The sequence below is a fragment of the Leuresthes tenuis genome, unplaced genomic scaffold (assembly GCF_036924035.1).
Source record: "Leuresthes tenuis unplaced genomic scaffold, fLeuTen1.0.hap1 SCAF_19, whole genome shotgun sequence".
NCBI lineage: Eukaryota > Metazoa > Chordata > Actinopteri > Atheriniformes > Atherinopsidae > Leuresthes > Leuresthes tenuis.
The window spans coordinates 11,039,199-11,052,529 of NW_027325373.1; the positions used below are offsets into that span (position 1 = coordinate 11,039,199).

General features: G+C 40.8%; 2 protein-coding genes across 4 annotated transcripts; one reads left to right on the forward strand and one right to left on the reverse strand.

The window, feature by feature from the left end:
- Positions 1-286: 286 nt before the first annotated feature.
- On the reverse strand, positions 287-7,954 carry LOC140276771 (protein phosphatase PTC7 homolog). 3 transcript variants are annotated; one of them, XR_011909053.1, is made up of 7 exons: positions 7,412-7,954; positions 5,646-5,825; positions 4,605-4,803; positions 3,357-3,480; positions 3,134-3,263; positions 1,486-2,801; positions 287-1,232 (listed from the first exon to the last, which is right to left on the reverse strand). XR_011909053.1 is itself a non-coding variant. In XM_072371570.1 (6 exons), the coding sequence occupies exons 1-6, from the start codon at positions 7,611-7,613 to the stop codon at positions 2,743-2,745; spliced, it is 894 nt and encodes a 297-aa protein (XP_072227671.1). In that variant the 5' UTR covers positions 7,614-7,954; the 3' UTR covers positions 287-2,742. The 3 variants fall into 3 exon arrangements, 2 of the variants coding, with proteins under 2 accessions (XP_072227671.1, XP_072227672.1); XM_072371570.1 differs by having other exon boundaries at positions 287-2,801; XM_072371571.1 differs by lacking the exon at positions 7,412-7,954 and adding an exon at positions 6,075-6,135 and having other exon boundaries at positions 287-2,801.
- A 1,911-nt stretch (positions 7,955-9,865) lies between these two features.
- Positions 9,866-12,158, forward strand: LOC140276593 (uncharacterized). Its single transcript, XM_072371350.1, has 2 exons — positions 9,866-10,069; positions 10,562-12,158. The coding sequence occupies exons 1-2, from the start codon at positions 10,046-10,048 to the stop codon at positions 12,059-12,061; spliced, it is 1,524 nt and encodes a 507-aa protein (XP_072227451.1). The 5' UTR covers positions 9,866-10,045; the 3' UTR covers positions 12,062-12,158.
- The last annotated feature ends 1,173 nt before the right edge of the window (positions 12,159-13,331 follow it).

The window sequence follows — 13,331 nt, forward strand, 5'->3', positions numbered from 1 at the left end:
CGCACTTTGTGGCTGAATACACCACACAACTTGAAAACACTCGTCCTCATTTTAGTGTCCATGCTTTCATTATTTGCTGTTATCTGTTCTGATATGTTGGTTTTTACAGTGTCCTGTTTTGTGAATCAAAAAAAGAGAGAAAAGTATCTAAAGCTACAAGTGAGGGTACATACGGTACTCCAGCGTAGTACTTCTATTCACACGTTGACCGTTTTAGTCGGGAATCGCCCCAGTTTCGTCCGATTCAATAAGAGACATAGAGGTGGTATAAAAACTCTCAAGCAGGTTTAGTATAAATACTAGATTCTTTATTTAAATATTGTACATATTTTAAAACATATTTACATAAATTAGACCTGCATTGTTATATTGTAGATGGAGGTGTATCTTTCATTCGCTTGCTGGAAAGACAATCATACCATCAAACTGCAGAAGCACCTTTTAGAACGACGAAAATGGGAGACAAAATACGCGGGATGGGGCGGGACACTTCATTTACATCAAACACCGGCAATACAGCAGACATGAGACAAGCTTGCAACGACAGGAAAGGCCTCTTGATTACAGGTCTAGCTTTTAAGGCTGAAACTGTGCTCACCCTCATCATGGAAAGACAAGAAAAGACTCCAAATGTGAGAAATGAACTGTCAAATGGTGCTAGTAGCCAAGACATAAGACATGCATAAAGAACAGTGCAGACAGCAGGGCAAATGAAGGTAAAAGAACAGTTCCCATTTTGCATATGCAGAAAGAGGACCGGTCCAGTTTGAACAGATGTGAAATGTGATCATTGTAGAAGAATAACTTTTGTTTCTTGTACTGCTTTCCCATCACATATGAACTAATAATCTAAAGCAAAGCACACAAAGACAAAGGACCAGTGGATTCTTTTATACACCAACTGTATATTTCTACTGTGACTGTTAGATGAACAAAAGTGTGGATACTGGAGCTGACCAACATACTATTATCTTTACAGAGGGTTTTATAGACCAGTACCAAAATCAAGATTTCATATATGGCTTTCCTTCTTTGGTTACTTGTCTTGAGACTTACAGATAACCAGTCACATGTAACATAGAACTTAAACCTGGCAGGAATATGATACAACTTTCGTTCTTTGACACATTTAAGCATAGAATCACATTTTTTAAGATCACTCTGAACATTTCTACTGATACTTCTGGCCATCACACACACAATTCTGAACCCAAAGAACTTACAGTATTGCTCTATTTTGTTTCAACAAAGCATAACGACATAGACAAAGTGTGTCTTTGGTGCACATTCTTTTAAACTCTGACGACTTTGTCCAAATCACTTGGGAGAAGCGTTAGACAAAGGGACAGACTATCATGAGTATGATCTGTGTTTTTTTTGATTAATGTAGTTTGAACTCCAGCACAGACGTCGGCGCACACACACACACACACATCATCATGTACAATCATGTCATCTGACGCATATTGAAGACATCTCAATTACAAAAAGAAAAGCAGCAAAGGAACTGAGGAATAACAACACACATACACACACAAAGCACATTTGATTATTGTTTAAGATAGCAGGGGTCTTTCGGTCACTTGTTTAATTGTGTTACTTTTCAGACAAAATAATGTTAAAAAAATACATTTTCTTTCAATTTAACCTGACCTATCATTGCAATATTAAGCATATCCAGATGCTAGCTTCAGCTTTGTGAGATAACAAATATTACCATAAAGACAATATACATTCCACTAACTTCTCACACGTACCACCCCCTCACACAGACACACACACACACACACACAATTGATGCAAGGTCAATCCCTGCAAACATCTTGTTCATTTCAGCAACTGGAAGTGAGGGATTGAAAAGCCGACTTCAAGATTTTTTATCTATACAAGAAACTATGTTCATGAACGAATGCATTATCTTCCACGCTAGTAACGAAACGGCTCATTTCCTCGACAATCAAATCAAAATACAACACAATGGCCTGAATACAGCCCTAAAAACAAAAATATTTACAACACATCAGGATGTACGCACCAACAGTCGCCCCACAAGTGACAAAACCCCATTAACCTTCAAATGAACACTTTGACAAGCTTCATGCTTTCCCTTTACAGATTTCTTTGATTGGAGAAAAATGCTTGTTCACATTGCCATTGCCTTACTCTGAAATCCAACTCCCACATTTTATTCTCCAACCGCACTCGTCACGCCCCATGTCCACACCCTCAGTCTAATCTATGCGCTTTGTTCAAACACATTTACAACATAGAGCAAATTAATAACTTAAACAAAAGAGATTGATGGTCACCACTCTCTAAAGGATATCCAAACCCATGGCTTACTCCTCAGAACGTTGCATGGTTAGTATTACACCAAGGCTACCAGATTTTACAGCCCTCCGCTGATCCAAACTCTCCTGGACTGTCTTGCATCACCTAAAAAGTTACTGATGTCATGCGGGGTGACGTTGAGGACCGAAAAGTCTGCCACTCTCAGCTCCTTTTGCACCGTGATCAATGTGAAAATGCCCTTGCTGCCCCTCAACTGTTCGCAACATACTTAAAACAGTGGAAGAAAACAAAATAATGTCAGGTGGATGTCAGCCGTGCGGAGTGTGAGCAGTGTTGATGGGCCTCCCCCTGTCAGCCTGCAGTGCATGTTGGGAGGGCTGCAGGTGGAAGACTCAGGCATGTGGCCGGGAAGGATCAGCCCCAGAGAAGCACTCACGCATACGCACACTTTTAGTCTGTATATTCAGCCACGATAGAAAGCAGCACCGTGATATCGTCGGGTTTGCCTCCTGTAGAAGAAAAAACAAAGAAACACAAAGCAGCCGTGTCAAATGTAATTGCCCGTTCATTCAACGCATTCCTCTGAAGTGCAAAGCTATTTTGAACATAGCTTTATTTAAATAAAAGCTACACAAATGAGAGGTGAACTTCAGATGCAAGCTTTTATGTAATAAATAAATAAAATAACCTTCTGTTTGAGGTTTACATAAAGACACAGGCCATTTTTGGTTTAACAGCTTTTAATAACTCATAAGTTACATGTATTTTGATTTTTAAAAAAAAAAAAAAAAAAAAAAAAAAAAAAAAAGGACAAAACTGTTACCTCAAACAGTATCCTTACCTCTTACATTCAGGCCATTGTCACAGGCAAACTGTGCAAAAGGGGACATATAATTGGGATCGTAGGCAAGATCATGAGCTTGCTTTGCAATACTCTGTGCAGTCTGCAGAATGCTGTCATAGTTTGTAGTCTGAGAGGGGTAAAAAAAAAAAGCATAAAAGAATTACAATGTGACAAATATAAGATGGTTTTATCACATGAACAAATACGATGCAATCCAAACCTTGAGTTTTTTAAGCTCTTGCAGAATCATGTAGTCTGGCATGTTGTCAAATAGTCCGTCTGTTGCTGTTAAGATGATGTCACCAAGCTGCACGTCAAAAGAGGAGCTGTCAGCTGCTTCGGGACTGGAAAAAACAAGGGGAGAGCTGAATCAGTCATGTGAACAGTGAAATCTGAGCATGAAGCACCCTGACTTGCTGGCAACAGTTTCTTACATGGAATTAGGGTAAGAAGTCACGGCCAAATCTTAAAGGTGCATATGGAGCAGGTGTTTAATCTGGAAGCCGGCCCTGTGTCCTTCTCAGAACTAATTAGGCCCTGTTGCTTACTTACACCATGCCCAAGACTCAAGTTTTATTTCCTCGAAACCCTACGCTCCTGCTACTGTAGCTCTTGGGTCATTTCAATCTAAAATGACACACAGCACAGCTATAAATGTACCTTAAAGGAAATGTAGAACTATTCGATCCTAAATGCTACAGCGCTCCAGGACAGAAATGATAAACTAGTGGAATAAAGTAATCCTGAATCATAATGAAAGCCTGAGACTGAGACATTTTAAAAGTCTAGGCTGAAAAGGTAACTTCAGCACGAAATGGCTATTACTGTTGCCATGTCTGTCAAACTCTGCCCATCACAAAGTTAGACAATTTAAGCAGAAAAAAACAGATAACAGGCAGACATGAGTACTAAATTTGACAGCTTGTATATGTCAACAACCCAGAACATTTATACCATTTAACATTAACTGAACCATAAAAGAAATAGCTGCAAAATCTTACTGCAAGGGGTCGAGGACAACAGTCATGGATAATGAAGTGCTATAAGAGCTGTTACAAAAGTAAAAGAAATCTCTCAATGTCTAAACAAATCTCTAAATATGTCAAATTCTCCTCATAATAATCTTATGTTTGTATGGACCTTCCAGCAGGACATTCTCTTTTGTGAGTTAATTCATCCATAACATCCATCCATCCATTTTAACATTTATTTGGAAGTGAAGGTTCAGGTGGATATGGACAACATGCCCATCTTAATTCATTTTTTGTATTGCAAAATGGCAAAACAAAGTTTTTAATGAGCAAATTCACCATCACCTTTATTAGATCCACTTGTATTAATGATGATCTCTCAAGTAACTTTAAAAGCTGCCACTCCAACTTCATTCCACAATCAATGCAAGGGATTTCATGTGTAAACTGCTACCGTGCACGTCTTGTAAGGATGCTTCTAACACTGAGCTACAAACCTGTCGCTGAGCACCACTCCCTCTGCTCCTGGAGGAGCAATGGACAGCTGAAAGGGTGTATTAAAATAATGCTGCTGCTCGTCTGAACGGTGGATAACTTCTCCACCTCGTACCACTAAGAAGCCAGAGTCTCCAAGGTTACACGTGTGAAGCCGGTGACTCCTTCGATCCAGAACCACAATACAGGCTGTGCTGCTACCTGTAAACAGGCACGAGTAAAACAACAATAAGGTTACACGTGTGTAAACGGACTAAGATTTCATTGGAGGGAGCAATAAGTAAACAATATAACTAAAATTTGACAGTTTGAGGATAGTAGAGAACCACACTGACTGCCGTTATCAACAGTCCTTGTAACCTTGAGCTGCGATGGTCAAGTACTGACCTTGTCACAGCTTCCCAAAATATAATTAGGGCCTTTGGCAAATATCATGACAGCCACTGGGCGTCTGCACTGGCTCTTGGCTGGAGACACTGAGCCTCGGAATAAATGTGACCTCGGTCACACATTTGGCATGACCCTGCTTTTAAAATGGTAACAACCCACCAGTAATATCAGTTACAGATGTATTCTAAATCTTATGGAGCTCTGGTATGAGGCTAAATGTTTTACCTTTTTAAAACAACAAAACTGTTGAACTTCACAAGGTTACAGAGATTAAACTTCCATGTGTCAAAAACAACTAAACACACCTTGATCAAATTGTTTAGTTACTTTAGGTACCGATTAGGATGCAAGTTCAGGTCTAAAACAACAACAAAAAAAGGAGTGGCTGAACATCTATACATGACTACTCCTCTGTATATTCCTCCAAATTTTAATGCGTAATAGTTTAGAAAAAAGAAATGCAGACAAGCTCTACCACAACTGATAATGTGATGTTATGCATCTCTCTAGACATCACCACGACAGTCTGACTCATACTGCAGCTATGCATTTATCTCTCAGAGTGTGTTGTTCAGCATAACTTGCTCAACCACTTACTATGCAAGTAGCCTAGTGTATAGTCTGTGCAGATCTTTCCGTTTGTGAGTGCTCACCTAGAAGTGGAACTTTGTTCTGTAGGAGCTCATAGTAGCCAGAGGTCAGAATGCCCACTGGATTACTGGGAGTGAAGCGTCCCTCCTTCACCAGTCTCTCACAGGTCCTCATTAAGGTGGCAGAGAACTGAGACGGGTCAACACCATAGTCACGCCAACCACCTACACCATCAGCTACACCTGATGGAGAAAATTAAAGAAAACAAACTCGTCATTTCTTCAGCTAAAACATCGGTTATTTTGTTGCATTGCAAATGGGAAGATTTACCGTTTTCATTTGTCATGTGCAACAGTAAACAGGGTATCGCTGGCCTTTGGATGATTGAACAAACCAAACAAGCAATACTGTGACATTTCATAGCACAAATGATAAGGAAAAAACAAAGCAGCACATAGCTTCACCTCAGCAACCTCCAGAAATCTGCTTACCACAGACAGAGTGCTTGTTATGTGGACTACAAGCATTGACAAACATTGATGGACCAAAGGTTTTCCTTAAATGCACTGTTCATACATTTAATCAATATGTCTTTTTAAAATGGAACAACATGTGTATGGCATGTAAACATCAATACTTTAAACACATGGTTTCCATGATCTGTAACATAACTAGCACTGGTGTCATCATTGTTTTTTGTAAAAATCCGATAATGTAGACAACACTTTATGCAGGAGATTGTAAATGACAGTTAGGACACACACATGCCATAGGTTTCCTAGTACATTATTCAGCACACACCCCATCTCACATCAAAGATTGCAGGGCAGTATGAAAAGACAAACACCCAGAGAGTGTTTGTAATGGTGACGATACTTTGCACCTCATTAAAGATGAAAGTTACTTAAAAAAGAAAGAAACTATCCTACAACCTGGGGTTTCCCAGAAATTCACCTGCACAACTGAAAAAAAAAAAGAAAAAAGTACCATACTCTATGACTATAGGCCAGGCCAAAGACCGAGCCCCATTTATTTTCTTGACCTCTGCTCAACAAACCTTAGAAGAATGTATTGCACTGCCACGCAGTGTAATACATTGCTATGTGTGACACGTGAAGTCCTGAGGGTAAGCTGTTCCTGACTTCAATTACTTTACATCAACGTTTCGCACATGGAAGTCTGGGCGTTGCTTGAAAACTATAGAGCACATCATAACTGTCGCCCAAGCCGTGTGGCTTGTTAAGAATTTGGCTGCGTTTACCCTCATGCCGGCTGTGTGCGAGGACAAAGCGTTCAGCTAAAAGCTAGCAGACTGCTGCTAGCAACATGGCTGCCTCCACGCTCAACCATTCTGACCTTTGCAAGACATTGTAGAGTTCAGTCCAACAATTTAAATGGGTTCATTTTCAATAATATTCACATTTAATAAGCTTCATTTATATCTGAGGTGTCTAACATATTGCGTTAAAGCAGTATATTCCTTCTGAGGCTAATCTAGGTGAGAGGTCATGTGACGTTTCAAAGCAAAAATACTACTGAACTGCACATAACCGCCTCTTGCTTGAAAATTACGCGATAATTGATGCTCTGTGCGTACCAGTGTGTTAAAAACATCAAATCGGATTCAAGGTAACGAGATAAAGCCCACTGAACGACCGCAGGGGAAGAAAGTTAGAGCTATATTTTCGAAGGGGGTGGGGGCAGCTGTGTTTTCATCCGTGTGGTCGGTACACGTGCAGGCTAGATCACTGAAGGTCAACCGAGCACAGACAGAAGCTAACATGCATCCAAAAGCCTGTGACAGTGGTTTCCATCCAGGAGTTCTTACCTAAAACATCGGATGTCCTGTGCCGGGCTATGAAGCAGGCATCATCTCCGTAGCACATCCCTTTCTTCAGGATCCCTTTGCGAAAGTCTTTACCGAAGCCATAACTGGCGGTGATCAGACTGTAGTCCCGACTGTCCGTCTGAGAGAGTCCGCCCAGGACAGCCCTAGCTACCAGTCTGCCATAAGACAGTACGGATAACATTACCTAGCAAGGAGAGACCCCTGTCTCGATTAGATCCAGAACAAGCTGCCCCCCTTCTCTCTCTCAAACCGGCCCGGCCACCTGCCTACGAGTATTTGGATCAGCCCCGGCTGTATGGTTTTATCCGTCCATTAGGCTCCGACCGGCCCGCTGCAGTAAAAAAAAAAAAAATAACGTAGCTCCAGCAGTTGCTCTAAAACTGTGGTTTTGCTCGACGTGCTCTTTATGTCTCAAGTGTGAATTTCACAGACGCTCCAGTTCCTCCACTGGGCTCTCTCTTCACCGACATGTTTTCACCGGACACAAAGCTGCGAGTACATACGGGTGCTTGAACATTTACAATCACGACGTCACAAACACGTGTCCGAGGATGGCTCCTCCCAGCGAGGGTGAGCGAGAGAGGAGAAGACGCAAGGATGGAGGAGACATCGTGCTGCCTAAACACTTGTACTTTCCTACCTATTGTTTGACTGTACGGTCGGTTATTGAACAAAGGTTACATGGTACTTTACACGGTACAATTGAGTAGACTACAAAAACAGCAACTGAGATACTACTGATTTTTTTTTTTACATGGTACAAAAAAAAATGCTTTTAGATGGCACAATTTAACCTTCCGGTCTGTGTTATCGAATGATCTAACCTCAACTTTGTATCTGTGCCATGCGTATTTGTGAGAGTTTGTGCATATGGCCATGTGGTGTATTATGAATGTATTATTGGTTAAACAATTGAACATCTGTGTCTGTGGAGTTTGTACTTGCAGCGCAAATGTAGAGTATATGCAGGTATATTTAACTCTCCCATTCTGCTCCGCCACTGACTGACTTGTACCATTTACCTGCATTATATGGATTGATTCAGGGAATAATGATAGGTGAGAGTAATGCAACTGGGTTACAGAGTAATGACAGTCATGCCCTATTGGTTTTAATCAGATAATACCTTAACAAAACATTGCCCTCAGAATATTTCATAAATTGAATTATTGGGTAAGATAAGCAAACACAAATTTGTATCCTAAATCATAAACACCATTACGATGTAGCAACCAGTTAGCTCTGCCAAGGGTCACATTTTACAAAAGATACTTTTGGCCCACATACATGTAAGTTTAGAGAATTATTGTCAAGCTCTCATATGTGGATGCTATGCAACAAGTGCTACATTTCACAGCCATAGTCACTGGGACTGGGACTGCAAATTATGCAGCTCTTCTGTGGCAGATGTTAATTCTCTCTGTATATATATTTGTATTCAGATCACAGAGCATATTATAGCATATTATATTAACATAGAATGCATAGCCATAGCCATACAATGCATAGCCTATATTCCCACACATTTTTTTCTAAAGACCCAAATGCAAGGGGAAAACGATTATCAACAAAAACTACACAAATGTCTCCTTTTCCCCTGACAATCACAACGGTCGTGTCTTGTAAAACTCACCAATTTCTTTTCAAATACGTACCTGTTTTCTATTTTTTTTTTATTTAATATATTTAATTTACTGAGCCCTTGCATGCACAGCCAATTAAGTTAACCCCTTTCCCCCAGTTTGTTCTGACAAAAAAAAGCTGAACTGAAATTAAAAATGAAATAATAAAAGTAAGCTATCTTATTTTTTTCTGGTACCGTTTCAACCATTTTTTTTTTTGCTTTATCTTTGTTTTACATGTTACAGCTTTTTATATATATAAAGTAAAAATGAAAAATAAGGTAAGAAAGTGGAGGAATTACAGGCCTATCGCTTTTTCCAGGCAGCGCTGCACCACCGATGGGATCTTCGTTCTTGCCTTCAAGCGCAGATGACTGTCACCGGAAATACGTCCAATCTCGGTGTGCACTTGTTCTGTTTAACGGGACCTAACGGCTGTCAAGCCTAGCGCCAAGAAGAAGGCACAATCAACTATATGTAAAATAAAGTACAATAATGTAAAATAATGTACAATATATATATATATTGTATATATATATTTCCCCCTGACAAATATATATATATATATATATACATATATAAATATATAAAAAGAACAAAGCAGTTTAATCTGTTATTGAATTTTCGCAGGATGCAATGCAGCCTGTTAAGAAATAGTAATATTTTGGCCTTCCAAATTACGTGACAGTTCACCTGTTGGCAAGAGGACTTAGGTTCAGTTGGCGGGTGTTGCCGCATATAATACAGTGGCATCAGCAATCACATATGCATGTCCTAAGATTAAAATAAACTAGAGAATAAAGCATTTATGGTTTTACATATCGATTTTGGTCGTTTGGGGTAGCAACAAAGAGTATCCGCCTCCCCACTGTTTCCTAAAGGGCAGTTCTGACACACAAAACGAACGCAGCCTGATTATAACAAAAAAAAAAAAAAAAAACTGTGCCAGAGCGAGGACAACAAACGCAGTTTTACCGAAATATCAACGAGGATGGAGACACGCCATTTGTTCACGGTAAGAAATTAAATCTCGTTTAGCTATATGGAACGATGCTAGTGTTACGTTAGTCTTCGTGGACCTCCTTGATGTTAACGTACAAACATATCCGTTACAATATGAGGCGAGGGTGGTTTCGGGAATGGGTAGGACGGTTATGATGCAGCGATGGTTCCTCGATGATAACAGGTTCCTAGCGCTGAAATATGTTATTTTATCTAGCATATATAATTCTTTACAAAATAACGCAGGACTGAAAGAATAAAGTGGGCTGCCTCAATATCCATGAAACTTAAATGGGACACGGACTAATTTGCTAATGTAAGGCCAATATACGAGTATTCAAGAGATGGTTTTACAGCCATCCAATATTGCTTATTAATGATCAATTAATGAAAAACTAATATTAGGCTTTAGCCATTCGTCCAGTTGAAGAGATCTAAAAATAAGAGGAACAGTTGCAAACAGTGTTTGTTTTGTAATACCTCGTTTTGTATTTTTTTCTTTAAGGCCAAGATGGGAAGATTGTGTGAGATGGGTCTTTTGTCCCTTCTTATTATGTCCCTCTTTATAACTGAAACAACATGTATTAAAAAAAGCAGCAGTAACAGCAAGAAAACCTCCTCATCAAGCAATAGAGGTGGGACACAATCAAAGCCATCCAGCTCTCAGCCGGGAAACTACCCTCGACAACCACAGACTCCCAATCGCAACGCCAATCCCTATCCGGCTGGTGGAAATTATCCTTTCCCGGGAAGAGGCAACAGTAATCCAGGAGGAAATCCCAAACAAAATCCACCTAGTTATCCAGGAGTTGGTAGCAACCCAAACCAAAATCCTGGAGGTTATCCAGCAGGTGGCTATCCAGGTGCAGGTGGATACCCAGCAGCTGGAGGGTATCCTAATCAGTACCCAGGAAGAGGGAGTTATCCAAATCAAAATCCAGCAGCTGGTGGCTACCCTGCAGCAGGTGGCTATCCTGCAGCAGGTGGTTATCCTGCAGCAGGTGGCTATCCTGCAGCAGGTGGCTATCCTGCAGCAGGTGGCTATCCTGCAGCAGGTGGCTACCCCAACCAAAATCCAGGCAGAGGGGGATATCCTAACCAATACCCTGCTGGAGGAGGTTATCCAAACCAGAATCCTGGAAGGAATTACCCTAATCAGTATCCAGGGGCTGGGGGATACCCAGCAGCAGGTGGCTACCCAGCAGCAGGCGGCTATCCTAACCAAAACCCAGGCAGGTACCCTTACCAGTACCCAGGAGCAGGTGGTTATCCAGTCAGTGGGGGAAATACAGGACAGGGTTGGGGTGGGCCTGGAGTTAATCCAGGGGGTTACCCAACTAATAAGATCCTCAGTCCCAGCATTGGAGGAGGAGGAGGCTATGGCTATGGCGGTTACGGAATGGGCGGGTCTCCTTTCTCTCGTTCTGTGCAGAGCATGGGGTATCAGCCAAAGTCCACAAACTTTGCCAAAAAAGCCATGCTGGCAGCAGGTGTTGGTGCTGTCGCTGGAATGGCCGTCGGATATGGATTAGGGCGCTTCCCTCGACCACATTTCGGTTTCCGCAACCCTGAAGAAGAGTACCACTACAACAATTACATGTACCGCCGTTACGGAAAGGAGTCAACAGATGAAAAAGACTTTGGCCGTGATTATGTCTACAAGCCTCCTCCACGGGCAGAGTCTTATGAGAGCTTCATGAATCGCTGCATGAATAGTACTAACCCCCTTAAAGAGAAGGACAGGAGCTCCTCCACTCCTAACACTCAAGCTGATGAGGAGGATGACACTGTCAGCATTGAGGAAATTGGATATCCAGCTCTAATTGAGCAAGTGAAGTCCCAGCGCTGTTTGGAGCAGTACATGGTCTACTCTGAGCGCTTCCTGGAGGAACGAAAATTAGAGCAACAGGTTCAGCTAAGTCGCAGCAGTCCTCTGAATTATGGGGTGATGCAGCTTTTCACTTCCTGCCTCATGTTGTTGTCCAGCATGCTCCTGCTCCAGTGAAAAAAAAAGAATGGCAGTCCCTCTCAAATGGATTTCTATTGTGTCGATTTTAACTGCATGTTCAGTACTTGCTTATGTATGTCTATCGCATAAAGCGTCGCTGTATACTCTCACATGTATGATGGATTAATGTTGCTGCAGACAACTAGCAAAAGGTAACAAAATATGAAGATTTATGCACTAAAGCAGTCCGTTTAAAGAGGCAGCAGTTTAAAATGCTACTTGTAACATTGGGTTTATTTGTCTTTTTTTTCCTCCTGAATTTATTTTGCACTTGTGTTATTATTCAACTCCAGAGCACTGAATGTATATATTAAAAAAAACTGATTCAGGGTATTGAAATTTGTGTAATTAAGGGTAAAAAAAATTTAATTATTAACTGTAGCTGCTTTTTTTCTTAGCTTCATTCACAACAAAGTTTCTCAGTTTTTAAAAATGCTAAATGCTCTCTGGCCTCAGTATCGTTTAACTGCATCTTGCAGAGCTTCAATCAATCAAGCTTCAACCTCTTGGAGTTGGTTGAAGTGAAGCAAATTTTTGGGGGCGAGAGGCAGAATAATAGTGCTCGACTGCCCTTTCAGTCCACCGGACTTAGCACCAAACTACTTTTTTTCCTCCTTCTGGAACAAAGTTTGCACTCAAAGGGTCCCAATGTGAGTCTCTTGTTGAAATAGGAAATTAAATAACATCTCGGCAAAAGATAAGAATGCAGCTTTATGTCTGGTTGCGAAAGAGGAATGTAAAGAGAGGGGAAAAATTTAACGGGTTTTTCCTCATTTCAATTGATTTCCAGCAGAACATCAGATAAATTTATAGTAGAACCAACTATAACAAGACATTTGTGAATCCTCCGATTCATTGTAAATCATTATGAAATCACGCTTTAGCTAAACGAGTATATGCATCTAAAAATGTGTGGCACCTACGCATGATCTGTGGCTCTCAGTGATTTCCTGGCTTGCGGCCCCTGATGGAGAAAATGTTGAAGTCCGATCGGTTGATGTTTTTGATCTGTGCCGTCAAATATAGCCCTCAGTTTTGTTTTGTTTTTTAAATCAGAATTTACAGAATTCCCAAGTATGCTTTAAAGCTTCTAGAAACACAACTACCCCTTTGCTGTTTGGTCTTGAGCTGATCAGACTATCTGTGTCTTCCTCTAATCACCTGCATCTTTCTGCTTTATTTCATTTAACTTTCACTCTAATCTTTTCTAGCTGTCATGATGTATATACAGTAACTTTATTTCGATGGGCTTTTTCTACCACCCGTG

What these genes read in the sequence shown, in the direction of transcription:
- LOC140276771 (XM_072371570.1), bottom strand. Translation starts at nt 7,613, where the DNA reads ATGTTATCCGTACTGTCTTATGGCAGACTGGTAGCTAGGGCTGTCCTG. An exon ending in GAACAAAGTTCCACTTCTAG is followed by an intron (nt 4,804 to 5,645) that starts GTGAGCACTCAC and finishes GCCTGTTTACAG; the next exon opens with GTAGCAGCACAGCCTGTATT. An exon ending in AAGAGCTTAAAAAACTCAAG is followed by an intron (nt 3,264 to 3,356) that starts GTTTGGATTGCA and finishes TACCCCTCTCAG; the next exon opens with ACTACAAACTATGACAGCAT.
- LOC140276593 (XM_072371350.1), top strand. Translation starts at nt 10,046, where the DNA reads ATGGAGACACGCCATTTGTTCACG. An exon ending in AGACACGCCATTTGTTCACG is followed by an intron (nt 10,070 to 10,561) that starts GTAAGAAATTAA and finishes TTTTTCTTTAAG; the next exon opens with GCCAAGATGGGAAGATTGTG.